The sequence below is a fragment of the Trichosurus vulpecula genome, chromosome 4, assembly GCF_011100635.1.
Source record: "Trichosurus vulpecula isolate mTriVul1 chromosome 4, mTriVul1.pri, whole genome shotgun sequence".
Taxonomy (NCBI): domain Eukaryota; kingdom Metazoa; phylum Chordata; class Mammalia; order Diprotodontia; family Phalangeridae; genus Trichosurus; species Trichosurus vulpecula.
Window position 1 is genome coordinate 214,535,025 of NC_050576.1, and position 27,420 is coordinate 214,562,444.

Genomic DNA, 27,420 nt, shown 5'->3' on the forward strand with positions numbered 1-27,420 from the left:
TGAGACCAGGTGACGGAAAGATCATCTTTTCAAATGAAAATTCAACCAACAAGTTTTGAGTAAAATTTAACAATCATTTTCATGAAACCAAGATTAAAAACTAGAAGGTCATTTTTTGCTAAGTTTACTCCTATTTGCAACTAAGTCACAGTCAGCCATAGTAGTCCTATTACAGTGGACTAAAAGGATTATAAGAAGCAAGAAAAGAGAGGAAGCAGTTCCTTATTCATAAATAAAACTTGTATTTTCCACAATGTCTGCAAGAGTCACACTGAGCAACATCCTAATGAAGCCTGAACTGAAAGGAAGACATGAGGAGATTAAGGTTGAACCCTAGAGAAACTCCCTGCTGGTGAGAAGTTCCAAACCATGCAAAAATTTCCCAAGGATGCTAATGGAAACTTCATTTTTTGAGTTACTGGGGGAAAAAAAGAGAGACTGGAAAAAGCCCTAAAGACTAAGGAAACAATTCTATAGTAACCTTCAGGGAACGAACTGACCAGATGTGTCCTAACTAGCCTTTCCCTTTTGTGTGCCCTCTTAAATACTTTTTGCATGATTGCAACTGGCCAGGACATGATTGGGACAAGGTTGGTCTGACTCATAATGGATAAGCCACTCCCCACCCCCCCAACTGCCTCACACACACAAAAAAAGATAAGGGGCAACCTTCAGAAGCATAATGATGTTAATAATCATCCAAAATTCTTTAAACAGATGACCAGGCAATTTCCAAGCCGGTATGACTATAAAAGTCTACCTAAAGCCAAGAAAAATGTCTTCCTGGATATGCAACCTAGGGGCAAGACTGTGGCCTTGCTCTAAGGTACTATTTCCATCACAAGTTAAACATATTGATGAATTTCAGAAACCTCCTTAGTGTGTCAAGACAGCTTACGTTTCCTCATTTCTCTTTGCAAATATTCAATAACATGGGTCGCAGATGGGTGGAGAAAATAAAAGTAAACTAGATAACAAGTGCATGTTAGTATATATGGCATTTGAGCATGTTAGCTGCAAATGGGCTGATGATCTGAGTTAAAGACTAATGGCAGAAGAACTCTCTACTCGAATCCAAAACACGACACTGTTACAATAATCTTTCTATATAATCTCTTGTAGCAATTCCAACTATTGCCATGGGCTCATTTATCACCTCTAGGAAGATGACTCCCAGATACATAAATTTCATCCTTATCTTTCTCCTGACTCCAGTTCTGCACCACCCACTGAATGCTGAACATCACTACTTATATGTCTCATAGGCCTATCAAGCTCAGCATAGCCAAAATGGAACTTACTACGTTTCCCTAAACATCCATTCCCTGTACACAACATGAAAAAAGCAAACTAACATAATACTATGTCACTATTCCATAAACCAAGGACCCCACCTACTTAAGAACCTACCATGTGCCAGGCACTGTGCTAAGGCCTTTACAACTATTATTTCATTTGATCCTCACAACAGTCCTGAGAGGTAGATATTACTATTCTCCCCATCTTACAGTTCAGGAAACTGAGGCAAAAAGCCATTAAGTAACTTGCCCAGAGTCACACGGTAAGAATGGGAGGCCAGATTTGAATTTGGGAAGATGCTTCCTGACTCCAGGCCTGGCACTCTATCCACTGTGCCATCTAACTGCCCCTACTAAAGCTTGACAACACATATTTGGCAAAAGTTTTGTTTTTTTTTTTTCTTTCTTGATGGGGGAAAAGGAGGTATGAAGGAGGTAAAATAAATGTTTATTTTTTTTTTAAATTTTTTAGCTAAAAAACAATTTCTTGTTCCAAACTTTCCAATTTCAGCTGAGAGGTACTACCATCCTTTTAAGTCCCCCTAGCTTACAACCTCGAAGTTATCCTTGCCTCTTCCCTCTCTCATTCTCCATATCCAAGCAGCTACCAAGTCCTGTCATAAAGAGCTGCTAGGTGGTACAGGGGATAAAGCACTGGGCCTAAGGTCAGAAAGTCATGTGGTCAAATTTGGCCTCAAACACTTACTAGCTGTATGACCTTGGGCAAGTCACTTAACCTCTATTTGCCTAATTTCTTCAACTGTAAAATTGGGATAATAACAGCACTAACCCCCCCCCCCCCCAGGGCTGTTGTAAGGATAAAATTAGATATCTGTACAGCATCTATCACAGTTTTGGCACATGCACTCACACAGTACCTTAATTTAGCCCCTTGACACCTCTTACCTATACTACAGCAACAGTCTTCTAATCTACTACTTCCTTCTCCAAAACATGCTCCAGGACAAACGAATATTTTTAGAACACATCTGACCATGTCACAAACCCTCCCCTTATTTAAAAATCATCAGTGGTTCCCTATTACCTTTGAGATAAAACATAAACTACTCAGCCTGGCCTTCTCCACAATATGGAGGCTCCCACCTACCTTTTACATGCATATTTCATGTAACTCTTCTTCCTACCCCTGGGACCCTGGGCTCTTGATAGGTGAGCTTTCACTTTGTTGAGCCAGTAGCCATGTCACTTCCCCTCTGTGGTGGCAAGCAGGGTGGGACTTTTTGCTGTTTTTTTTTTTCTTTTAGAGTGCTTCTCAGCACTAAGGCAATCAAGTGCCTTTCAGTCTTGCCTTTGTTTCAATCAAGAATCTTTGTTTCAATCAAGAGTCTTTGATTGAATCAAGAATCTGATGATCTGCTAAAGTCACAAGACAGCGTAAGTCACGTGAGTTTGAGTCACATGGTTGTAATGCCCTCTGACCCTGAAGAAGTGTATATATAGATACTCTGAGATTAGCATTTTGCTTGTGGGGGCTCACTCATTGGAAGAGCGTTCCTGTAATTTTACCAGACGAGACTCTGGGTGGCCATTAAGGGCCCCCCCCACCCAGTTTTGAAGACCCAGATGTTGGTGTTTCTCTCTCTGGTAATTATGTACGTATTGCTATGGACAGAAAGAAGCCTTGTCTACTGATTTGTGTTATTTGTTCTGTTTATATAATTTCTGCTTGTAATTTCTGTTTGTGTTTTCTCTGAAGTTCAGGGTGTTGACTTTTTCCTTTGAACTAAGTGAATGATACATGTATGTTTAATTAAAGCAAGATTGTAACCCCTTAAAGTTGCTTTCCTCAGAAAAGCAGATCAAAGAACCTGTGCTAGCAGCCCTCCTATGTGCTGGTGTTACTGGCCTTACACCTCCATAGCAGCTGCAAGCAGCACTGTTGTTACACCCGTCAGTTCCAAATCATGCATCTACCTCTTTATCATCTTCATCCCACAGGAATCCGAGACTAGGGCTCTAATAGGTTGAGCTTTCACTCTCTTTTGCCCAGAACCAAACTATCACAACACTTCTAGTCAGCTTCAAACCCTTGGCCTACTCCCTCCCTGTCCTATCCTTCTGTTTCCAACTCCCATATTCAGGAAGTTCCAAATTCTTGCTGCAGTTTTAAGCTTTAACAGCCTATACAAGTTAAGATTCCTCCATTAGAACATCAGTTCCTTAAATGAAAGGACTGTCTTGCCTGCTTGTATTTGAGTTCTTAATAAATACTTTTTTCCTTCACTCATTCATTCACAAAGTCTACATTCTAGAGCATACGAACTACTTAAGCTGTTACCCAAGTCTGAAAATCTACCTCTAGTCTCTCTGCCTTTACACAAGCACTATGCCAGAAATGTACTCACTCAGCCTGAGTTTTCTTTCAAGGCTCAGATTAGGTGCTCACTATATCTTCCATCTGGCCTTTCCTGAACCCCCTAGTTATCATCCCCCCTCTCTCCTAAAACTACTTTGTACTGATCTATGTTCATGTTGCATCCCAACCCTTAGCAACATCTGCTGAAGAGCAGAACTTATTTTATTCTTGTCTTTGAATCCTCAGTGCCTAAAAGAGAACTTCCAAATACATCCCATGATTTTTAACAGTAAATTTAGCATTTAAATTCTGCTTTGTTTAAGCATTTGCATTCTTTGAACACCAATTAGCTGAAAGCAAAAGGAAGTATATTTGAGTGATAGTCAGGGAAGTGGGCTCAGTATTAAAAACTGAATTAACTAATAAACTGGAAAAATTAAAGCCAGTCAGACAAAGCAAAAGGCTAGAGAAGCCATTAACTCAACTTCACCACATGACAGATAAAATTCTTAAAATCAGGTATCCCAAGTCTCCACTCCCTGACCTTCCCCCACCACCATTCTGATTATTGAGAAGCTCTGTTGACTCACTATATCAAACCAGAATCTTTATCCTCCTAGATTCTCAGTCCTATTCTTCTTAGCCCTATTCCACCTAGTTCTGAAACCATAATAATATTGCCACTGATACTAGGAAGAATATGTCAACTTAGTATTCTTGGGCTCCCATAACCACGCTATTAACTTTCCAAATCAAAATACCCTTCCCTAGCTCTAGTCTCCTTAAATATTGTCTCTCCTATTAGAATATAAGTTTCTCAAGGCCAGAGGCAGTCTCTCCTTTTGTATTTGTATCTCCAGAACTTAGTACAGTGCTTGATACAAGTTAACGTTCAATACATGCCTTTTCATTCATTCTCCAATGTTCAAGCCACTGTACAAGGAAAGACATACACAGTTATTGCCTCCTATACTGACGGGAAAGCAGATTTAAAAGGACTCTGAATCCTATGTACACTGAAATTTCTTAAATATCTCTTACCTCTTCTGGTTCTTGTTCCTGCTCCTGGCCAGGCTTGGACTTCTTTGGTTTAGAAGGGCCTCCAGGACTAGAAAGAGATTTTGGCAATTTGGTTGAAGATGGCACCAGATGTCTTGATGGCATAGAAGAGCCTCCAAGACGCTGCCCGCCCCCAGAGAAAGGAACAAAGGAAGGAGATACTGATTCCCTGGAACTCAGCCTCATTTCATCATCCAATCGTTTAAGGCCCAGACAATCTATTTGGCTGATCCCTGAAGTAACTGCATCATCTGGTCGACTCAAATCGCCGCTGCTTAGCCCATCAGAGCCCAAAGAAAGCCGAGAGTCGCTGGTGGCCTGATCAACAGAGACAGATGAGACAGGGTTTCCTGAGACTTTAATCCTAGGAACCATAGCCTCCTTTGTGCCAGGTGACTCACACGTCTTCATGGAAAACCTTTCGGGAGAAAACCAAGGCAATGATAAGTAATACTAGAAACAGGAAAAAAATCCCTCATTGCCCTCTAGGATTTCCTAAGTCCCACTCCCCAACCCACAGTGATAATGGTCAAACAAGCACCAAACAAAGGTTTTCTGATGGAATCACAAAGTTAAACCAATTATTGTGACTAAACAACAGAGGATTTGGTCTTTTTCTCTTTTTTCTACACTGCAATAAATTGGTGCAACAAGCACCAATCCAATATCACACACAAGTGAAATTAAGCCCCTCTAAGGAGCCAGAAAGCTATTTATTTGGAGTGGGGTTTAAACCTAAACTAGTCAGGAGCAACTGATCTCAAACCCAACCAGCAGGCGGAGCCACAGGAGCCAGCTTCCCACGGAAGAAGTCAGAAGCAGGCTTTAAACAATTTCTTAATTAAACACTAGAAAGATCACACACAAATGATTTGTATTTCCCACCCAATCAATAAACCTACACTACTTCTTTTAATCTGTACCCATAAAGAAAAGAAAAGAAGATTCAGAAGGAGACAGAAACAAGCAGGACAACTTTGGAACAAATACGTTAAATTTTCAAAAAAAGCTTTACTTAAAAGATTCATGGTTTCATATATAGTCCTCTTGTTCTGCTCTTCTTTGTAAGTGGAAATATTCACATTAGTTGATGTTTGTCAAACTCATAATAATACATTTTCAAAAAAATTGTACCCAAACAACATTGTAAAAAGCCCGAGCCAACATCTGCAACCATGGGAAACACATCTGGGCAACAGTTTTAGATAAACAGGCAAATGCAGTAATTGCTGTAAGGATGCATTTTTTTTTTGCCTTTGAACTTTTTTTTAAAATGCATTTTTCTGGTGTCTGAAACAAAACAAATTTACCATTGTAAGTTTACAAAGAAAAAAGAATCTCTGACAGGAAGACTAACTTCCTCCACCTGACCTGATGATGGCATTGCCTCCAGTTAAGCCCAGTGACTTCAGTGTGGTCTTCTGCAAAGCAGCTCTCCCAGTTATCTGGAAGGGGACAAAAATGGGAAACAGAATATACCTCTGTCCAAGATACCTAGAAGATGGCTGGCCAGAGAATAAGCAATAGGCAACTCCTAAGAGAACTCTTGAAGGATCGGATTTAGAGCTAAAAGAAACCTTAGAAACCATTGAGTCCAACCCCTTCATTTTACAGATGATGAAACTGAGGCATAGAACAGTTAAGTGACTTGCCCAGAGTCACACCGCTAGTAAGTATACAAGTTAAGATTTGAACCTTGCTGACTCCAAGTCCAGTATCTTCTCCACTGCCTCTCTTCTCACTCCCTCTTAACTCTGTAAGCTCTTTAGTCTTTTCTGGTTTAAAATAAAGTTCTCATCTTTCTAATGAAGGCCAAAGCCCTTTGGTCCAATTCCCTGCATCATGTGATGCTTTTCCTACCAATCTGTTGGCTTTCTCATAAATGAAATGACAGAATGGTATATTCCAGAAAGATTATAGGTCCTGAGACCTGAATATTCTAATCTCAGTTCTGCCATTAATCAGTCATTTAGCTTCTTTGCACCATATTTCCAGATTTATAAAATGACTGGATTAGATTTGATGATCTCTTAAGGTCCCTTCCATTTTAGGACTGAATGATCTATAAAACAAGGAAACCAACCTAGTTGGACTGAAAGTAATAGATACAGAAGGGAACTGTATAGAACAAAGTGCCAAGAGATTTGGAAAAATGGTCAAGTAAATAATAATAAGTTAAAAATAAGGGATTGAAAGCTGAAGATGACACACTAAGAACAACAGGGCTCTATCAAAACATTGTAGGGAAAAAAAGAGAAAGAAGTCAAGATTAACTACTGGTTCTCAGCCCTTGTTATGCCCTTCCCCACGGAAGGCTGACTCCCAACCCAAAAAAGGGGCCAACCTTCCAGACTTCTAGAGTGGCATGCCCAAAAAGGCTCTGGAGAGTTCAATCATGAAACATCAAACTTAAAAATTATTTCAATGATTAACATTCCTTGTAACTTAGAAAAATTATAAGCATATAGCCATTATAGCTTTTTGCAGACGATATGATGGTTTTACAGAATCTTAAGAGATTCAACAAAAAATTAAAAGAAATAACTTCAGCAAAGTAGCAGAATATAAAACTGGCAAAAATTGTCAGCCTTTATGTATTTATTATCAACAACAGTCAAGAGGAAGAGAAAAGGGAAATTACATTAAAAAGAATTATTACAGAATGTATAAAATGTCTGGGAGTCCACCTACCCATATACTACAAAAATTATATGATTACAACTACAAAACACTTCGTAGAAATAAATACAGACCTGAATGACTAGAGAGATTAATTGCTCATGGTTGGGTTCCACTATTATGATAAAAAATACTAATGTCACCTAAGTTAATTTACTTATTCAGTGTCATACCAATCAAATTACCAAATGGTTACTTTGTAGACCTAGAAAAATAACAATAAAATGTATCTGAAGGAATAAAAGGTCTAGAATCTCAAGAGAAATAATGGAGGAAAAAAAGGTAGGTTGAGGATGGGAAGAAATGGAATCTAGAAGCACCATATCTCAAGCTATGCTATAAAGCAAGAATCACCAAAATTATTTGGAACTGGTTTTAAAAAAAAAAAGCAGGAAAATTGATCAGTGGAACAGAGCAGGCATACAACACAAAAATAAGTGAACACAGGAGCCTAGTGTTTGGTAAACACAAAGACCCCAACTACTGTGTTAAGGATTCACAATCTGATCAAAACTGCTGGGAAAACTATAAAGCAGCCTGGCAGAAATCAGGTTTGCCCCAACAACTCAGACCGTATTATCATAATGAGTTCCAAGTGGATATGTGATTTAGGTATTAAAGGTAGCATTATATACAAATTAAAGGAGCAAGAGAAAGGAGACACCTTCTGCAAGTATGGATATGAAATGACCGAATGAAGGACAGAGAAGACCACAGAAAATAAAATGGGACAATGGTGATCACATAAAATTGAAGTTTTTACACAAACAAAAATAATGTAGTTAAAATCATAAGGGAAACTGTTACCTGGAAATAAATCTTTGTAGCAAGTTCTCTGATAAAGGTCTAATATCCAATATATACAAGGAATTGATTCAAATATATAAGAATAAAAGCTATTCTTCAATAGATAAATGGTTAAAGCATATGAACAGACAGTTATCAAAGGAGAACTACGACGTACGCAAAAATGTGCAAAAGATAAATGCAAATTAAACCAATTCTGAGGTTCCACCTCATACTCATCAGATTGACAAAGGTAACAAAAATGGAAAAATGACAATCGTTGGAGGGGTTATGAGAAGACAGGCACACTTAATGTACTATTGCTGGATCTGAATTGGTCTGACATTTCTGGAAAGCAATTTGGAACTATGTCCAAAAAGTGAATAAACTGTCCATACCCTTTCAGCCTTCAATACCACTACTAGGTATATATACCTCAGGGATCAAAGAAAGAGGGAAATGACCCAAATATACAAAATATTTTAGCAAGTCTTTTTGTTGCGGCAAAGAACTGGAAACTAGAGAGGTTTCTGCCCATCAACTGTGGAATGGCTGAGCACATTATGGCAAATGAACTAATATACTTATGATACCAAAAAAAAGGGTCACTAGCATTTAAAAAAAAAACACAGACAATAACAAAGCTCAGAAGGCATGGGCAAACAGGGCAGCTGAAACTGGTGTATCTTTTTAAAAATGAAAGCTGTATGTAATATAGTCATAATTTCATGTACAATTCTTTTTTCTGTTCCTCTATGTATATGAAATTCTCTTTCTCTGCTCTTACATATATATAGAAATAACAATCATAAACTAATATAATAATATTAGTTGATGTCTGTCAACTTCAAAATAACAAAAAAATTTCCAAAAAGTACATGACTGTTTCATGAGCCAAAAAAAAAAAAAAATCCACAAATGCTGAGCATATACGAACAGATTTTCATCAAGTAGAATTTACACAAGTTAAACCAACTCATTTAAGGATATGCATAATTGTTACTATGCTACACGGTAATTAAGCATAAATGTCAAGCAGTTTCCATAAATGACTGTAATCAGTATTTCTTTTACACAGCCAACCCAAATTTTTAGTCATGATCTTTTCTTTGTTACTTTTCCATAAACTAATCAGCATTAAAGTGTACAGTTTGTCTTGACACAATATAGGATTTAATCTTTGTCCTATATGCACCTTCCCATCCCCACCAACGCCCAGAGCTGAGGTTTCCTAGTATTCTTTCCTATAACTTTGGGTACCTGCATTACCTCCAAGCTACCCCTAGAGTAATCCTATTTCCCAGGTAAAGAATTTAGGGGAGCAGCCTAAGGAGAACAGAAAATGGTCCCCTTAAGAGGGAGCTAAGAGGAGACCTGCCACTCACATACATACAATAACTCCATTACACTCATTCCTCTACCTTTACCCCAAAATACCAAAGCAAAATGATGCTTGAGCCTCACCCTGACCAACACTTGCTTCTCAGGGTACATGCTGTCTTTTATGTTCATTCTAGCTATACCAAAATTGGGGAGGAAGGGAAGAGGGGAATTGCTCACAAAAACTTGATTTGCCTGCAAATCTCAGTCCTATCTTGCCTGGAGTCTAGATGGTAATGTTGTAAATTGTGCTATAATGTATCATCACCATTGCTAGAAAGGGTAAAGAGACCTAAGCCTTAGCAACAGCTAAGTGATACAGTAAATACAGTGCTGGGTCCGAAGTGAAGAAGACCCAAATTCAAACCCAGCCTCACTTGCTAGCTATGAAACTGCAGGCAAGTCACTTAAATCTCTGTTTGCTTTGATCCACTGGCTGAGTTTTCTTGTCTGTAAATTGGGGAAAATAATAGCACTTACTACCTAGGGTTGTTGTAAGGATAAAATGAAAAAATATATATGTAGTGTTTTACAAACCTTAAAGCACTACATAAATGCTAGTTATTATTATTATAGGATGGTTCATGAAGGAAGAAAAGATGAGAATGAGTTCTAGATCCCTAACATTTAGGGGCTCTCAGCTGGAAGGGGACAACTCAAGGCAGTATGTCTTATAGAGAGAACTCAGCCCATTCCCTTCTTCCTGTGTACCTTAAGAGACCAAAATCTGGTTTACCTTCAGGTCTGACTTTCCCCTAACTGCTTCATTTTTTTTCCTAGTCATTTCCTCTGTTGTGACAAATTATCGATATTTTGGTTTGCTCATTCTCTCACCTTTCCTTCCAGGAAGTGCTTAAAGCAAAAGAATCTACATTCGGTTTTAAAGCAGTGTCTACAATTGAAAAAGTGCCTTGCACACTCAGTAATTGCTCATGAGTAATGCTGAAGCCATTAGACAAAGGGTATGTCCCCAATGCTTTAATTCAGCTGTTTTAAGGCAATAAAATCAATCGGCTTATTGATTCTCTTTCTAACCACTGTTTTCAAGGAGCTTAAATACAAGGATCTGAACACCAAAACAGCCAGATCAGCACTTAAAAAAAAAGAAGCTTTTCTACGTAATATAAGCCAAAAAGGAAATGGGATAAATGGAATCATTTGTGTATCATTTCAATTAGACTAATTTACCTAAAGTTCACTGAAGAGTAAAGCAAGATAGTTTCAAGTTTTTTTTAGTGGAAAAAAAGGTGGTACAAGGTCCCAACCCATCTACTCTTATTGGAGGCACCGCTTTTAGCATTCTATTAGGGAACACAAGAAAGAGCACTAACCCCAGGGATGCAGAAAAGAAACATGGGACAAGGGAAATCCTGTGTTTGAGGATGTAAAGCATGAACACTCCCCTTCTTCAGCCATATTAAAAAGGAGGCCTTGAGGCCTAGATTGAACAGTCCTGAATGCTTCAGTGCTGTCTCCAAGTATTTTTTGATTCTTTGGGAACAAGTTAACTTCAAATACCCACAGTCTCCTCCTCAAAGCCCCAAGACTATCTCTAGAAGTCTCTCCTGCTCTAGTAAGCCAATATTCCACTCCTTAAGGATGACATGACTAGCAGTAGACATAACCTCCAGATGAAAGGCTTCTGGCTAGGAGGCTCATGAAATGCCATCTCTTCCACGAAGCCTTTCAGGAAAGATCAGGAGGATCGATTACATCCCCTTTCTCACGCCATCTAGACACAAAAATCTCCCAAGTTACCCTTTGCCACTCCCCACCCATACCCCCCAAACTTCTCATTTGACTTGTCTATGATAGATGCTTTACTTTCATTCATGTATCAATTTAACATTTTCCTTCTAAAGCACATTTCTTAAAAACATGTCTGTGTCCGTGTGCCTCTCTCAAATCATAAGATCGAAGAAAACAGAACAGATAATAAATATCTTTGTGCAATGGATAGCACAGAAACAATGTATATAAAAGCAGGAAATGTCAAATGTTACATAAGTATTGGACTTTCCTGGACCCAACTTGATTATCTCAGTAGCAAAATAAGACTCGAGAACAGTAGTTTAAGAGAAAACCAAGGTTTTAGCTCTTCTACCAAGTCCCTTCTGAAGGCCTTAGTTCACGTATTTGTAAAATAAGAGTGCTGGACTATGTGATTTCTTAAGTTTCTATCACTTTTAACCATCTAATGATTCATTCCTTCAGTCAAGATTCTCCTATTTGACCCCAATCAAGGCAACCTCTTCTCAGTCTCTCAGCCAATCTATAGGTGTTTGTTAAGTGCTTACTGTATATGCTAAGCACTGTGCTACAGGGGAAATGGAGATGGGTCAGCTGTATCTTCAAAATGATTTTGGGACGTCAAACTGTATGTAAATAAATGGGCATCTTAAATTTTCATCAATCTGCAGATAAGGGCAAGAACTTTGCTCAGGGTCAAGACAAGCAGCAACAGGAACGTGGGGGTTGTGAGAGACCTAGAGCTAAAGGGGGTACTCCCAAACCATCACTCTCAGAAAGAAAAGAGTAAGAAAGAAAAAAGAAGAAGAGGAAAAGGGAGGGAGGAGCCGGGAGGAGGAAAAGCTAGGCTTCAAAAGCCAGGACTGAACATCACACAAAAAACCTCCACACTGCAAAAGGTTTTGAAAGAGATCAAAACATGGAGCAAAGCAAATATTTATTAAAACAAAACCACTTTTGTGACTCTTGGGCTTTGAGAGACATTGAAAAAACAAACAGGGCATTGAGTGAGGTTTATAGGAGCAGCCGCCCGGGCAGTCTATGGTTATGTTCCAACGAAGCCTGAGCTTCTTTTTTTTTTTCTTTTTCCATAAAACACATCAGGCTTTGAAAAGATCTAACTTCTCTCAGTCACACACTTTGAAGACAGGTCGTCTGAAGGAGAAAGAATTTTCCAGGTCGGAAAGTGGCATTGAGTTTGTGTAGTGATTTAGGAGAGGTCACAGGGAAAGGGAAGCCAGAATTCTGGGGTGGGGGGAGTGGGGGATGGGAGTTATTGAGCCAGAGAAAGCTGCTAACCTACCTCATCCCTCATGTAAACACAGACTGGAGTAGATTCACACAGCTGCTCCACACACTCCCTGTAAGGAGAGGAAAAGAAAACAGCTTAGGCTCTCTGAAGCTGATGCACAGAGAACACCCAGGTGCCAGTCACCATGACTCCCAGTTCAGAGGACAGCTAGGAGGGAAGCAAATGAGATCCCGCAGCACCCAGAGCAGTCAATGTGGGAGGCATTACCCATGCCTCCATAGCTTAAGAAGTGAGGGAATAAGGCCACCACACATCCACCCACAATCAAAGCTGTGTTCTGAAGATATAGGACAAGCAGTTTTCTCTCTCATGCTCTTGGTTATAGCACTCATCCTTACTCAGACCAAACCTGCTTATTGCCAACACTCAAATGAGAAATAGACTTTTCCAATATGCAACGCAGCAGAAAGAACACTGGACTAGAAATCTAGAAAACTGTGTTTTAATCTCTTCTTGGCCAGTAACCAAATGTGGGACATTAGATAAGTCGATTAATTGCTCTAAGGCTTAGTGACTTATCTGTAAAATGAAAGGATTGGAAACAATGACAAAGGGCAGAGGACTCCTGGAGAAGAGAATTCTGCAGTGATCCAAACTGAATGACCAATCTTTCAATTACTATCCAGAGAAAAGTAGTTCAAGGAAGGCCTCTCCACTCTCCAGGTTGTCAATGAGAGGAAAAAAAAACCACACAAAACAATAGGAGAATTGTTTCAATGTCAAAACAAGGAGAAAAAGGATCTAATAAGACAAAAGGGAATCTTAATCTGCATCAGAAGGATGAAGAATAGAAAATAAGACACAAGATAAAGGGAAGAAAGACAAATGAGCAGTTGGAGCTAAGCTCTTTACATAGGAGAGCACTGAATCCTCTAAGAAAGATGCAACTGCTTGACCTTTAAAGAATAATAATTTGGGGGGCAGAGCCAAGATGGTGACTGGAAAAGAGGGACTCGCCTAAGCTCTCCCCTAAATCCCTCCAAACACCTGTAAAAAATGGCTCTGAACAAAATCTAGAGCTACAGAACCCACAAAATAACAGAGGGAAACAAGTCTCCAGCCCAAGACAACCTGGATGGTCGCTGGGAAGGATCTATCCCACCGTACTGGGAGTGGAGCGCAGCCCAATGTGGGCCTCGCCAGGATAGATGAGACCAGGAGTCAGGCAGAGCAGGCATCAGGGCCATGAATCACTTAGCTGAGGCAATTACCAGACTTCTCAACCCACAAACACCAAAGACAACTTAGCAGGTCAGTGGGAAAACTGCTGGATCTGGGTGAGAGAAGTGTGCCATCAGGCCCCAGCTCCTGGGGTGGCAGAGGTGGTGGTGGCAACAGCAGGAAGCTCCTGTGGCTGCTTCTAGAGCTCCAGTTGCGGCTGCTTCCGGCCCCAGGCCCACCCGGTGGGAGGAATCAAGCGGCAAATCAAAGCAGGCGTGCAAGGATTGTTTTGCTGGCACAGAGGCAAGGTTCTCTTGCTTGGATCTGGGTTGCCGTCCTGGTTGGCGATTCTTGGGGGAGGAGGAGCACTGATGTGGCAGAGTTTGGGGTGACTGTGGAGCAGAAGTAGCTCTGAAAACAGCAGCTCAAGGCCCCTAAAGCTTGGGACAAAGTACTCTCCATTCTAAAAGCCGTCATACCCAGACAAAAAGCTCAAGAGTCAAGTAGTTGGCTGGGAAAATGAGCAGGAAGCATAAAAGGACTCAGACTATAGAATCTTTTTTGGTGACAAAGAAGATCAAAACATACAGCCAGAAGAAGTCAACATTTAAGTCACAGAGCCTACATCAAAAGCCTCCAAGAAAAATATGAATTGGTCTCAGGCCATGGAAGAGCTCAAAAAAGATTTGGAAAAGCAAGTAAGAGAAGCAGAGGAAAAACCAGGAAGAGAAATGAGAGTGATGCAAGAAAATCATGAAAAACAAGTCAACGACTTGCTAAAGGAGACCCTAAAAAATACTAAAGAAAATAACACCTTAAAAAATAGACTAACCCAAATGTCAAAAGAGCTCCAAAAAGCCAATGAGGAAAAGAATGCCTTAAAAGACAGAATTAGCCAAATGGAAAAGGAGGTCCAAAAGACCACTGAAGAAAATACCACCTTAAAAATTAGACTGGAGCAAGTGGAAGCTAGTGACTTTATAAGAAACAAAGAAATTATAAAACAAACCAAAGGAATGAAAAAATGGAAGACAATGTGAAATATCTCCTTGGAAAAACCACTGACCTGGAGAACAGATCTAGGAGAGATAATTTTGAAATTACTGGACTACCTGAAAGCCATGATCAACAAAAGAGCCTAGACCTCATCTTCAAGAAATGATCAAGGAAAACTTCCCTGATATCCTAGAATCAGAGGTAAAAATAGAAACTGAAAGAATCTACCAATCACCTCTTGAAAAAGATCCCAAAAAGAAAACTCCTAGGAATATTGTAGCAAAATTCCAGAATTCCCAAGTCAAGGAGAAAATACTGCAAGCATCCAGAAAGAAGCAATTCAAGTATTGTGGAAACACAATCAGGGTAACACAAGATCTGGCAGCTTCTACATTAAGGCCTTGGGATATGATATTCTAGAGGTCAAAGGAGTTAGGATTAAAACCAAGAATCACCTACCCAGCAAAACTGAGTATAATATTCCAAGGCAAAATATGCACTTTCAATAAAATGGAGGACTTTCAAGTTTTCTCAATGAAAAGACCAGAGCTGAATAGAAAATCTGACTTTCAAACACAAGAATCAAGAGAAGCATGAAAAAGGTAAACAGGAAAGAGAAATCATAAGGGACTTACTAAAATTGAACTATTTTGTTTACATTCCTACATGGAAAGATGATATTCGTAACTCATGAGACCTTTCTCAGTATTAGGGTAATTGAAGGGAATATAGACAGAGGGCACAGGATGAGTTGAATGTGAAAGGATGATATCTAAAAAAATGAAATAAATTTAAGGGGTAAGAGAGGAATATATTGGGAGAAGGAGAAAGGGAGAGATAGAATGGGGTAAATTATCTCACATAAAAGTGGCAAGAAAAAAGCAGTTCTATTGGAAGGGAAGAGGGGCAGGTGAAAGGGAATGAGTGAATCTTGCTCTCATCAGATTTAAATTAGGGAAGGAATAACATACACACTCAATTGTGCATCTTACCCTACAGGAAAGTAGGGGAGAAGGGGAAAAGGGAGGGAGGATGATAGAAGGGAGGGCAGACTGAGGATGAGGTAATCAAAAGCAAACACTTTTGAAAAGGGACAGGGTCAAGGTCAAAAACTGAATAAAAGGGGACAGGATAGGATGGCGGGAAATATAGTTAGTCTTTCACAACATGACTATTATGGAAGTGTTTTGCATAATGATACATGTGTGGCCTATGTTGAATTGCTTGCCTTCTTAAGGAGGGTAGGTGGGGAGGGAAGAAGGGAGAGAATGTGGAACTCAAAGTTCTAAAAATAAATGCTAAAAAAAAAAGTTGTTTTTTACATGCAACTGGGAAATAAGATATACAGGCAATGGGTTACAGAAATCTCTCTTGCCCTACAAGAAGGTAAGGTAAAAAGGGATAAGGGGGAGGGGAGAAGTGGGGGGACAGAAGGAGGGCAGACTGGGGAAAGGGGCAATCAGAATATATGCCATCTTGGAGTGGGGGGGGTGGAAATGGGGAGAAATTTTGTAACTCAAAATCTTATAGAAATCAATGTTGAAAACTAAAAATATTAAATAATAAAAACATTTTAACAACATTAAAAAAGAATAATAGTTTGGATCCACAGTGCTATCATTTAAGATATCAATCAATAAGGTTAAGAAGAAGAAATAAAGAATGGGTACCTGATGATGACTCAATGCTGAGAGGTACTGAGGCATGCTATCTTCCTTGGGCATATATCCAAGACATGATAAAGAACATCCCAGAACTCAGCAAATCTGATGAGTACCCACTTTTGATGATTCACAGGGGCACAAATGCCAGAAGGAACCTAACAAGTACTGCTAAAGATTACAATGTCTTGAACAAGAAATGTTAAGACCTCAAAGTACAGGTACTGTTTTTAATCACTTGGACCAATTAAAGCAAAGCCTTCAGAAGAGGTACACAGGTTTCTAAAATGAAAAGCCAGTTTAAAAAAAAAAACAACTGAGAGTCGGATTTATATTCACTGTTTAAAATACTGAAATGAAATGTTCTTGGACATGGAGTACACCTAACTAGGGCTATTGCAAAAAACAAAAACACCACCACCACAATACATTCAGTCTCTAGTTGTGCAGATCTAATCAAAGGAGATCTAAACTGAAAAGGAAAAGAAAACCAAGTAATCTCACAAAAGTCGATACCACAGAAAATAGCTACAATATAGGAAAAATTGTAGCAACAGAGACACCTAGAAATTCACAGGATGTAAAAATCTAAGAAAGGATCTTGCAATAAAATCCTGAGATACTTATAGAATAGGTAACAAATGCCTCAGACATTTATTTGCTGTGTGACCCTGGGCAAGTTATATCTGTTTGCTTTAATAAACTGAAAGAAGGAAATGGCAAACCACTTCAACATCTTTGTCAAAAAAAAAAAAAAAAAAAAAAAAACCTTACAGACAGTATGGTCCACCACATCGCAAAGAACTGAACATGAATGAACAACAACAAAAGTGAACTTCAGATTCTGAGAAGAGGAAAATTTGACCATAATGAAATTTAGTGGGATGGGACCCATGAACTGTAATATGAATTAGTTAAGGTGAAGAAATGATTTTTTTGTTTGCTTTGGTTCTTTTAAAGAATGAGATGAAGACAGAACTGTAGAACCAGAGAGGTGAAACATTGTGGCCAGCATTTGCATGAGAATCAATGGAGGCAAAATCTAAAGTGACTATCATTGGCATCTGCTACTGTTTTCCTTGATATAAAATGGATATAAAATAGATGAGTAGTTCAGGAAACAGATCACAAACTTCACCTAGAAACATATTATAATAATGACAAAAGAGAGCATCTAAAAATTTCTCTTGGTTTGCCTTAATGATCTTCATCCTTCAAAAGGTAAAGAAATGAGAACTCTTTTTCCAAACTCCATTTCACCTTCTACATCTACAACTTCTACATCTAGGAGTTTATGACAGAGAATTTGGACAAATAGCTTTCAGAGGATTCAGAGGAAGTATAGAGAGAATCCCATTCAACAGGAAAAGTCAGCCAACAAAGGATGGGTAATGAATGCTTAAGAATAAAATTCTGAAAACACAACAACCCAAAGAGAAGGAAAAGGGGTAGATCTATATGAATCGACTTACCAACAAACCAGAATTTTTAAACTGAGGTAAGGCTAGTAACAAATACTAAGAACACCCCCCAAAAAAATGGTGTTTTCTTCTTAGCTACATTGGGAAAAAAGTATCAAAGAAGGCATAGAAACAACATTCGGAATGGATAGTGCAAATAACGAATGATGGAGAAAAAGCAGAACTCAACTTTCAGCTTTTCTTCTCTGCCAAGAATAACCTTTGGGCTAGAAAGGCCTACAGAGAAAATTACTAATATGAAATTGATAAATAAAAAGATATGATAAAAGTACTTAGGTGTTTTTACTGAGTTAAAAATCACTTGCTGTGCCTGCATTATCAGATTTTTACAATATGCTAGTTAGTTTTACCAAACTTTTTTTTTCTCTTATTTTATTCTTTGTCACAAAGGATGGTTCAAATATAGATGATGTAAAGACAAACTATTATCAGTAAAAAAAAAAAAAAAAAAAAAAAGTTCCATTACCAGAATCAGCCAAATCACAGTCCAAGGTACTGAAAAAATTGAAGGATATGTCTACTGAACCACTATCAATGATTTTTTGGAGAATCATGGAGAGGAATTGCTGGACATGAAAAAGGTGAGTTTCACCCCTGATACTCAAAAAAAGAAAGGGGAGAAAGTGGAATGTGCAAACTGTAGAGAGAGGAATCAATAAAGCAGAGTGAGAGGCAACATTTTTCCCTTTCTCAATGTTCTCCACAACAACCTAGCCAGACTGAATTCCGATCAGGAAAGCCAAGAAAAAAATCACAGTGAATCATTTTTCTGGCCCAGAGCAGCTTAGGAAGGCAGAGAGGTCTAAGGACTCTATGAAGAAGACACCCAGGAGCAGTGGCACTGGCAGCAGCAATAGGAGTAGGAGCATTCTGGTGCCCCAGGACCAAAAGGGAACCAAGACAGAGCACCACAGCAGGAAACATCGGGCAGAAAGAGATCTCAGAGGACTCTTGAACTAGCACTAGGAGCAGGAATAAGTGCCATCTGGCAGCCGTATCAGCCATTATCCATCCAGTTCTTGGTCACAGATCCAGGGTGGAGTAGGAGCTACAACTGAGCATGAGGTTCAAGCTGAATAGTAAGCACAAAAAAAATAAGTAAATAAAAATTCCAGAAACTTAGTTGTGTGGATATGAGCACAGAAGCCTGAGCAGCAATTCCACTCTGACATTTAGCCCAGCCTGAAGTGGAAAAACCTGGAAATTGAAGAGATGCCCAGCAATTAAGGAATGGCTAAACAAGTTGTGGTATATGAATGTGATAGAATACTATTTTTCTACAAGAAATGATAAAGGGGATGATTTTAGAAAAACCTAGGAAGATTTATACGAACTGATACAATGTGAAGTGAGCAGAACCAAGAGAACAATATACACAATATCAACAATATTGTAAAGATAATCAATTATGGAAGGCTTAGCAACTTTGGTCAATACAATGACCTCCCAAAATTCCAAAAACTCATGATGAAAAATGCTATCCACCTCCAAATAGAGAACTGATGAATTCTGAATATAGACTAAAGCATATTTTTCCTCTTTATTTTTCTTCCTTTTTATTTTCATAACATGTCTAGTGTGGAAATGTCTTGTATGACTTCATATGTATAACAGGCATTGTATTTTTTGCCTTCTCAGTGGGTGAAGAAAGGAATGGAAGAAGGGAGAGAATTTGGCACTGAAAATAAAAATAAAATAAATCTAGAGTAATTTTTAAAAAAAGAAAGAACAAAAAATGCTTTTAAAAAGAGAATAAGGGAATTTGGGGCGGAGCCAAGATGGCAGCTGGAAAGCAGGGACCAGCCTGAGCTCCATACCGAGACCCTCCAAACACTTATAAAAAATGGCTCTGAACCAATTCTAGAACGGCAGAACCCACAAAACAGCAGAGGGAAGCAGGGCTCCAGCCCAGGACAGCCTAGATGGTCTCTGGGTGAGGTCTATCCCACACGGAGCTCGGAGCTGGGAGCTGGGAACGGAATGGAGCAGAGCCCAACCTGAGCGGCGTGGACCATCCAGACCAGAAGCCGGGTGGAGGGGGCCCTAGCGCCCTGACTCAGTGAGCTGCAGCAGTTACGAGACTTCTCAACCCACAAACACCAAAGACTGCGGAAAAGGTTAGTGGGAAAAGCTGCAGGAGTGGAAGGAGTTCGCGGTTCGGCTTCCCCGGGGGCAGCGGAGGTGGGGCAGCTACAGCTGTTGTTACTTCCGGCTCCAGGCCCACCTGGTGGGAGGAATTAAGTGGCGTATCAGAGCAGGGGTGCACAGCCTGCCGAAGATCTAAGCCCAGTTCGGATTGGGGGTTCTTGGGGAAGGAGCAGTGCTGGTGTGGCAGATCTGGCACCTCCCCCCCAAATGTGGAACATAGAACTCTGTAATCTACAAGCAGTCATACCCCACTGAAAAACTCAAGGGTCAAGTTAGTTGGCTGGGAATATGGCCAGGCAGCGAAAACGCGCCCAGATTCAGTCTCAGACTTTGCATTCTTTCTTTGCTGACAAAGAAGACCAAAACATACAGACGGAAGAAATTAATAAAATCAAAGAGCCTACAACAGAAACCTCCAAGAAAAACATGAACTGGTCCCAGGCCATGGAAGAGCTCAAAAAGGTGTTGGAAAAGCAAGTTAGAGAAGTAGAGGAAAAACTGGGAAGAGAAATGAGAAGGATGCGAGAAAACCATGAAAAACAAGTCAATGACTTGCTAAAGGAGACCCAAAAAAATACTGAAAAATACACTGAAGAAAACAACACCTTAAAAAACAGACTAACTCAAATGGCAAAAGAGCTCCAAAAAGCCAATGAGGAGAAGAATGCCTTGAAAGGCAGAATTAGCCAAATGGAAAAGGAGGTCCAAAAGACCACTGAAGAAAATACTACTTTAAAAATTAGATTGGAGCAAGTGGAAGCTAGTGACATTATGAGAAATCAGGATATTATAAAACAACCAAAGGAATGAAAAAATGGAAGACAATGTGAAATATCTCATTGGAAAAACCACTGACCTGGAAAATAGATCCAGGAGAGATAATTTAAAAATTATTGGACTACCTGAAAGCCATGATGAAAAAAAGAGCCTAGATACCATCTTTCAAGAAATTATCAAGGAGAACTGCCCTGATATTCTAGAGCCACAGGGCAAAATAGAAATTGAAAGAATCCATCGATCACCTCCTCAAATAGATCCCAAAAAGAAATCTCCTAGGAATATTGTCACCAAATTCCAGAGCTCCCAGATCAAGGAGAAAATACTGCAAGCAACCAGAAAGAAACAATTTGAGTATTGTGGAAACCCAATCAGAATAACCTAAGATCTGGCAGCTTCTACACTAAGAGATCGAAGGGCTTGGAATGCGATATTCCAGAGGTCAATGGAGCTAGGATTAAAACCTAGAATCACCTACCCAGCAAAACTGAGTATCATGTTCCAAGGCAAAATATGGACTTTCAATAAAATAGAGGACTTTCAAGCTTTCTCAGTGAAAAGACCAGAGCTGAATAGAAAATTTGACTTTCAAACACAAGAATCAAGAGAAGCATGTAAAGGTAATCAAGAAACGGAAATTGCAAGGGACTTACTATAGTTGAACTGTTTTGTTTACATTCCTACATGGAAAGATGATGTGTATGATTCGTGAGACCTCAGTATTAGGGTAGATGAAGGGAATATGCATATATATATGTTTATGTATATATATAAGTGAATGTGTATGTATGTATCTATGTGTATATGTATGCATGTGTATGTATGTATATATATGTGTGTTTATATATATATATATATTTATATATATGTAAAAGAGAGAGAGCAGACAGGGTGAGTTGAAGATGAAGTGAAGATATCTAAAAGAAATAAAATGAAATTAAGGGATGAGAGAGCAACATAGTGAGAGAGGGAGATAGGGAAAGATAGAATGGGGTGGATTATCTTGCATAAAGGTGGCAAGAGGAAACAGTTCTATGGGAGGAGGGGAGAGGGCAGGTGAGGGGGGAATGAGTGAACCTTGCTCTCATCAGATTTGGCCTGAGGAGGGAATACCATACATACTCAGTTAGGTATCTTACCCCACAGGAAAGAAGAGGGAGGAAGATAAAAAAAAAAAATGAAAGGGGGGGGGATGATGGAGGGGAGGGCAGATGGGGGTGGAGGTAATCAAAACAAACACTTTGGAAAGGGGACAGGGTCAAGGGAGAAAATTCAATAAAGCGGGATGGGTTGGGAAGGAGCAAAATGTAGTTAGCCTTTCACAACATGAGTATTGTGGAAGGGTTATACATAATGATACATGCGTGGCCTAGGTTGAAGTGCTCGACTTCTTAGGGAGGGTGGGTGGGAAGGGAAGAGGGGGGAGAATTTGGAACTCAAAGTTTTAAAAACAGATGTTCAAAAACAAAACAAAAAGTTTTTGGCATGCAACTAAAAAATAAGATACACAGGCAATGGGGCGTAGAAATTTATCTTGCCCTACAAGAAAGGAAGGGAAAAGGGGATGAGAGGGGAGAGGTGATAGAGGGGAGGGCTGACTGGGGAACAGGGCAACCAGAATATATGCCATCTTGGAGTGGGGGGAAGGGTAGAAATGGGGAGAAAATTTGTAATTCAAACTGTTGTGAAAATCAATGCTGAAAACCAAATATGTTAAATAAATAAATTTAAATTAAAAAAAAAAACAGAATAAGGGTGGCGGAGGAAAAAATGAGAAAAGAAATGAGAGCTATTGAAGTTAAAAAGAGAAACTTGCTAAAAGAGGTTGTATTGGTAATTAAGGTGGGACTTTTTGTTTACTGTTTTAGAATGCTAAATTAATTGTCTTTGATTGAGTCTTACTAGGTGCAAAGCTCCAGGCACACACCCTTTTGCTAATTATGTGCTAAACCCCAGGCCCACACCTTTTTGCTGATTAGGTTTGAATCCTTTTGGCCCTGACATGGGTATATAAGATCCAAGGTTGAACTTTGACTTTTGGGGCTCTCATACACTGAAAGAGTGGCGTGTGACTCTAGGCCAGCCATTGTTAAGAGCCCCCCTGGCTTGTAAACCTAGATGTTGATGCTTTCCTAGTAACTATAAATTGTGATTTGGTCTGTTTATATTGTGTATGTTTGCAATTTGTTTGTATCTGCTCTGAAGTTCAGGTTGCTGGCTTTTCCTCCTGAACTAAGGGAATGATATTTGCATGTTAGATTAAAGTAAGACTGTTAACCCCTTAACGTTGCTTTTCTTAGTAAAACAGATCAAAGAACCTGTGTTAGCAGCCTTCTGTGGGCTGGTTGTTGTTGGTTTTACATGGCCACAGTAGCTGCTAGCGGAATTGTTGCTACAGAGGTACAAAACCTTACTGAAGAAAATAACTCATTAAAAATTAGAATTGGCCACACGGAAGCTAATGACTGTATAAAACAACAAGAAATCATAAAGTCAAAACGCTGGGAAAAAAAAAAGGAGAAAATATTAAACATCAAATGGGAAAAACAACTGACCTGGAAAACAGATCAAGAAGAGATCATTTAAATATCACTAGTCTACCTGAAAGCCACAAACATAAAAAAGAGTCAAGGTATCATATTTTAAGATATTATAAAAGAAAACTGTCCAGATAGCTTAGAACTAGAAGGCAAAGGAGAAACTGAAAGAATACACTGGTCACTTGATGAAAGAAACACCAAAATGAAAACTCCCACGAATATTGTAGTAAAACTCCAAAACTCCTAGGTCACGAAGAAAATACTCCAGGAAAAAAAAAAAAAGAATTTAAATACCACAGAGCCACAGTCAGGATCACACAAGTTTTAAAAGCCAATACCATATTGGAAAAGAGGGCTTAGGATATGATATTCCAGAAGACAAGGTATCTAAGATTATAATCAAGAATAATCTACCCTGAAAAATTAAGGATGATACTGCAGGAGGAAAAATGAATATTTAATGAAATAGAGAACTTTTTAAGCATTCCTGATGAAAAGACCAGAACTGAACAGAAAATCTGACATTCAAACACAGGACTCAAGAGAAATATAAAAAGGTAAATATGAGTGAGAAATCATAAGGGACTTTTAAAAAAAGGTTAAAATGTTTACATTATTATATGGGGAGATGTGCTTGGGTGTGATTTTATTATGTTTGCATTTCAAAAAAAGAATGGAAAATTGTGAAGAGAAATGGAGTGCGAGAGGACTTAAGAGAAGGTATAAGAGGGAAGCAGTAGTCAGAAACAAGACAGACTCTTAAAGAGGAAAAATAAATGGGTAAAAAAAGAGAAAGATAAGTATAAGAGAATGGCATGGAAGAAAATACACAGTTAGCAATCATAACTGCAAATAAATGTGAATGGGATGAACTCACCCATAAAATGGAAGAGGATAACAGAATGGATTAGAAACCAGAATCCAAAAAATGTTTTGAAACACACTTGAAATTGAAAGACACACAAAGTTAAAATAAAGGACGGAGTAGAATCTATTATGCTTCACTCGAATTAATCAAGGCAGAAAAAAGCACTGTAGCAAGTTCCTTTGATAAAGGGTTCATTTCTCAACTATATAGGGTCAACCACATAGAATCAAGAATAAGAGTAATCCCCCAATTAATAAATGGTCAAAAGATATAAACAGTTTTCAGAAGAAGAAATCCAAGATATCAATAGCCATATAAATAATTATCTTTGTTGTTCAGTTGCTTTCAATTGTATCCAACTCTTCACAACCCCATTTGCGGTTTTCTTGGCAAAGATACTGAAGTAGTTTGCCATCTTCCAGTTCATTTTACAGATGAGGAAACCATGGCAGACAGGGTTAAGTGACTTGTCTAGGGTCACACAGCTAGTGTCTGAGGACAGATTTTAACTCAGAAGATGAGTCTTCCTGACTCCAGGCCTGGCACTCCATCCAATGTTCCCCAAAATTCTCTAAATCATTAGCAATTAGAGAAACGCAAATTAAAACAACTCTGAGATACTAAGTCACACCCATCAGATTGGTTAAGATGACAAAAAAGAAGAATGACAAATGCTGGAAGTGGAATGGGAAAATAAGTACACCAATGAACAGCTGGTAAAGCTGCAAAGTAGTCCAGTCATTCTGGAAAGCAATTTGGAACTATGCTGTAATGGCAAGCAAAGTGGGACTTTTTGCTGTTTTTTCTTTTGGAGTCCTTCTCAGCACTAAGGCAATCAAGTGCCTTTGACTGCCTTAGTTTGAATCAAGAGTACTTGGTTGGAAACAGTATATATACTCTGAGGTTACCATTTTGCTTTGGGGCTCACTCATTGGAAGAGTGGCCATGTGATTTGGACAGATGAGACTCTGGGTAGCCATCAAGGAGCCCTCTGGCTTCAAAAACCCAGATGTTGGTGCTTCTCTCTCTGGTAACTACATATGTATTGTTATGGTCAGACAGAAACCTGTCTATTGATCTGTGTTATTTTCTCTGTTTGTAATTTCTGTTTATATTTGCCCTGAAGTTCACGGTGCTGACTTTTTCCCCTGAATTAAGTGAATGATATATGTACATGTATATGTAAGGGGTTAACCCTTAAAGTTCCTTTCCTTTAGAAAAGCAGATAAAAGAACCTGTGCTAGCAGCCCTAGGCTAGAGCCTTACACCTCCACAGTAGCTGCAAGTAACAATGTTGTTACATATGCTCAAAAAGCTATTAAACTGTACATACCCTTTGACTAGGCCTGTAACCTAAAGAGATAAAAAAATAAGGAAAAGAGCCTCTATATACAAAAACTGAAGGAATGCCCATCAAGTGGGTAGTGGCTGGACAAGTTATGTGACAGAACACTATTGTGCTATAAAAAATGATGTAGGGGCTGATTTCAGAAAAACATGAGAAGACTTGTATGAAGTGATGATATAAAATGAAGTAAGCAGAACCAGAACAATTTATATAGTAAGAGCACTATTGTAAAGATAATTAACTTTGAAAGACTTAGTAACTCAGATTTACACAACAATATGCCACAATTCCAAAGGACTAACAAAGAAACATGCTATCCACCTCCAGAAAGAAAAGTGATGGATTCACAGTGCAAACTGAAGCATATTTTCTTCTATTTCTTTCTTTTCTCCCCTAAAAATATGGCTAATGTGGAAATTTGATGTGTGTGTGTCTGTATGTGATAGGTTTCATTTTTCTTGCTTTCTCAACCAGTGGGATAAGAGGCAGGAGGAAGGAGAGAATTTGGAACTGAAAGTAGAGTGAATCTTAAAAACTATAGTAAACTTGACTTTGATTCTTGGCAAAATTCTAAAACATGGGTTGGTTAGTGAACATCTAGAAAAGGAAGCAATGGCTTCAAAGAATGTATATAGCTTAATCAACAAGAGACCACATCAAACTAACCTCATTACCTATAGCTAATCTGACAGTCTAGTGACCCTATCAAAAAAGGAATAGTTGACCTGCATTTTAAGCAAAGTGTTTTGCAATTTCTCATTCCAATCTTCTAAACAAAAACAATGCCTATATGTGCTAATAAGCACTATGTTAGGACAATGAGCTCTTGATCTCACCCTGTTTTCTACAAAATATTGCTCCCACTACCATCCCTACTCACTCTAAACTTCAATCTTTCTTTCCTTGCTGCCTACAAAAATGTTCATATCTATGATCCCAGCTAGCAATACTTCTACCTATCTCAGCTAAGCTTCAAGAAAAAGCTATGTATCTACATGTATCTATCCAAACTACGTGTATCCACTCAATTAGATATCTTACTCTACAGGAAAGTGAGGGGGAACAGGATAAGGGTGGGGATGATAGAAGGGAGGCCAGATTGGGGGAGGGGTTAGTCAGAAGCAAACACTTTTGAAAAGAGACAGTGTCAAAGGAGAAAACAAACAGAATAAATGGGGGGCAGGATAGGACGGAGGGAAATACAGTCTTTCACAATATGACTATTATGGAAATGTTTTGCATGACTACAAACCTATAACCTATATTCAATTGCTTGCCTTCTCAATGAGGGTGGGTGGGGAAAGAAGAAGGGAGAGAATCTGGAACTCAAAGTTTTAAAAAACAAATGTTAAAAACAGTTTTTACATGGAACTGGGAAATAAGATATGCAAGCAATGAGGTATAGAAATCTATTCTGCCCTACAATAAAGTAAAGAGGAAAGGGACGAGAGGGGGGCAGTGGGAGAAGGGGTAATCGGAATGCACATCATCTTGGGGTGGGGGGGAAAGGAGAGATGGGGAGGAAATTAGGAGGTAAATGAATGAATGAATGAATAAAGTAGATGTATCTACTTCCTCTCACTTTGTTTTAAACCATCCTGGCTTCCAACCCCATTACTCAATTGAAAGCGCTCTCTCCAAAAATTACCAATGACCCCTGAACTACCAAATCCAATGTCTTTTTCTCAAACTTCATCCACCTTGACCTCCTCCAGCATTTGATAGTGTTGATCACTTTCTCCTCTCGGATACACATTCCTATGTGAGGTTTCATGACTCTTCCCTTGGTCCTCCTCCTATCATCTGACTACTCCCACTCAGGCTCCTTTGCTAGATCAACATTCATCTCATTACTACCTA

The 27,420-nt window shown here is 39.0% G+C and overlaps 1 protein-coding gene across 3 annotated transcripts in view; it reads right to left on the reverse strand.

Moving 5' to 3' along the window:
• The window catches only part of ASPSCR1 (ASPSCR1 tether for SLC2A4, UBX domain containing), a 143,804-nt gene that overhangs the window by 79,769 nt on the left and 36,615 nt on the right, over positions 1-27,420 (reverse strand). For all 3 annotated transcript variants that reach the window (XM_036755362.1, XM_036755361.1, XM_036755364.1), the window contains exons 5-7: positions 12,572-12,629; positions 6,046-6,119; positions 4,657-5,092 (exon numbers count right to left, since the gene is read on the reverse strand). In XM_036755362.1, the coding sequence (XP_036611257.1) occupies positions 4,657-5,092; positions 6,046-6,119; positions 12,572-12,629 (568 nt within the window). The remainder of the gene's footprint in view (positions 1-4,656; positions 5,093-6,045; positions 6,120-12,571; positions 12,630-27,420) is intronic.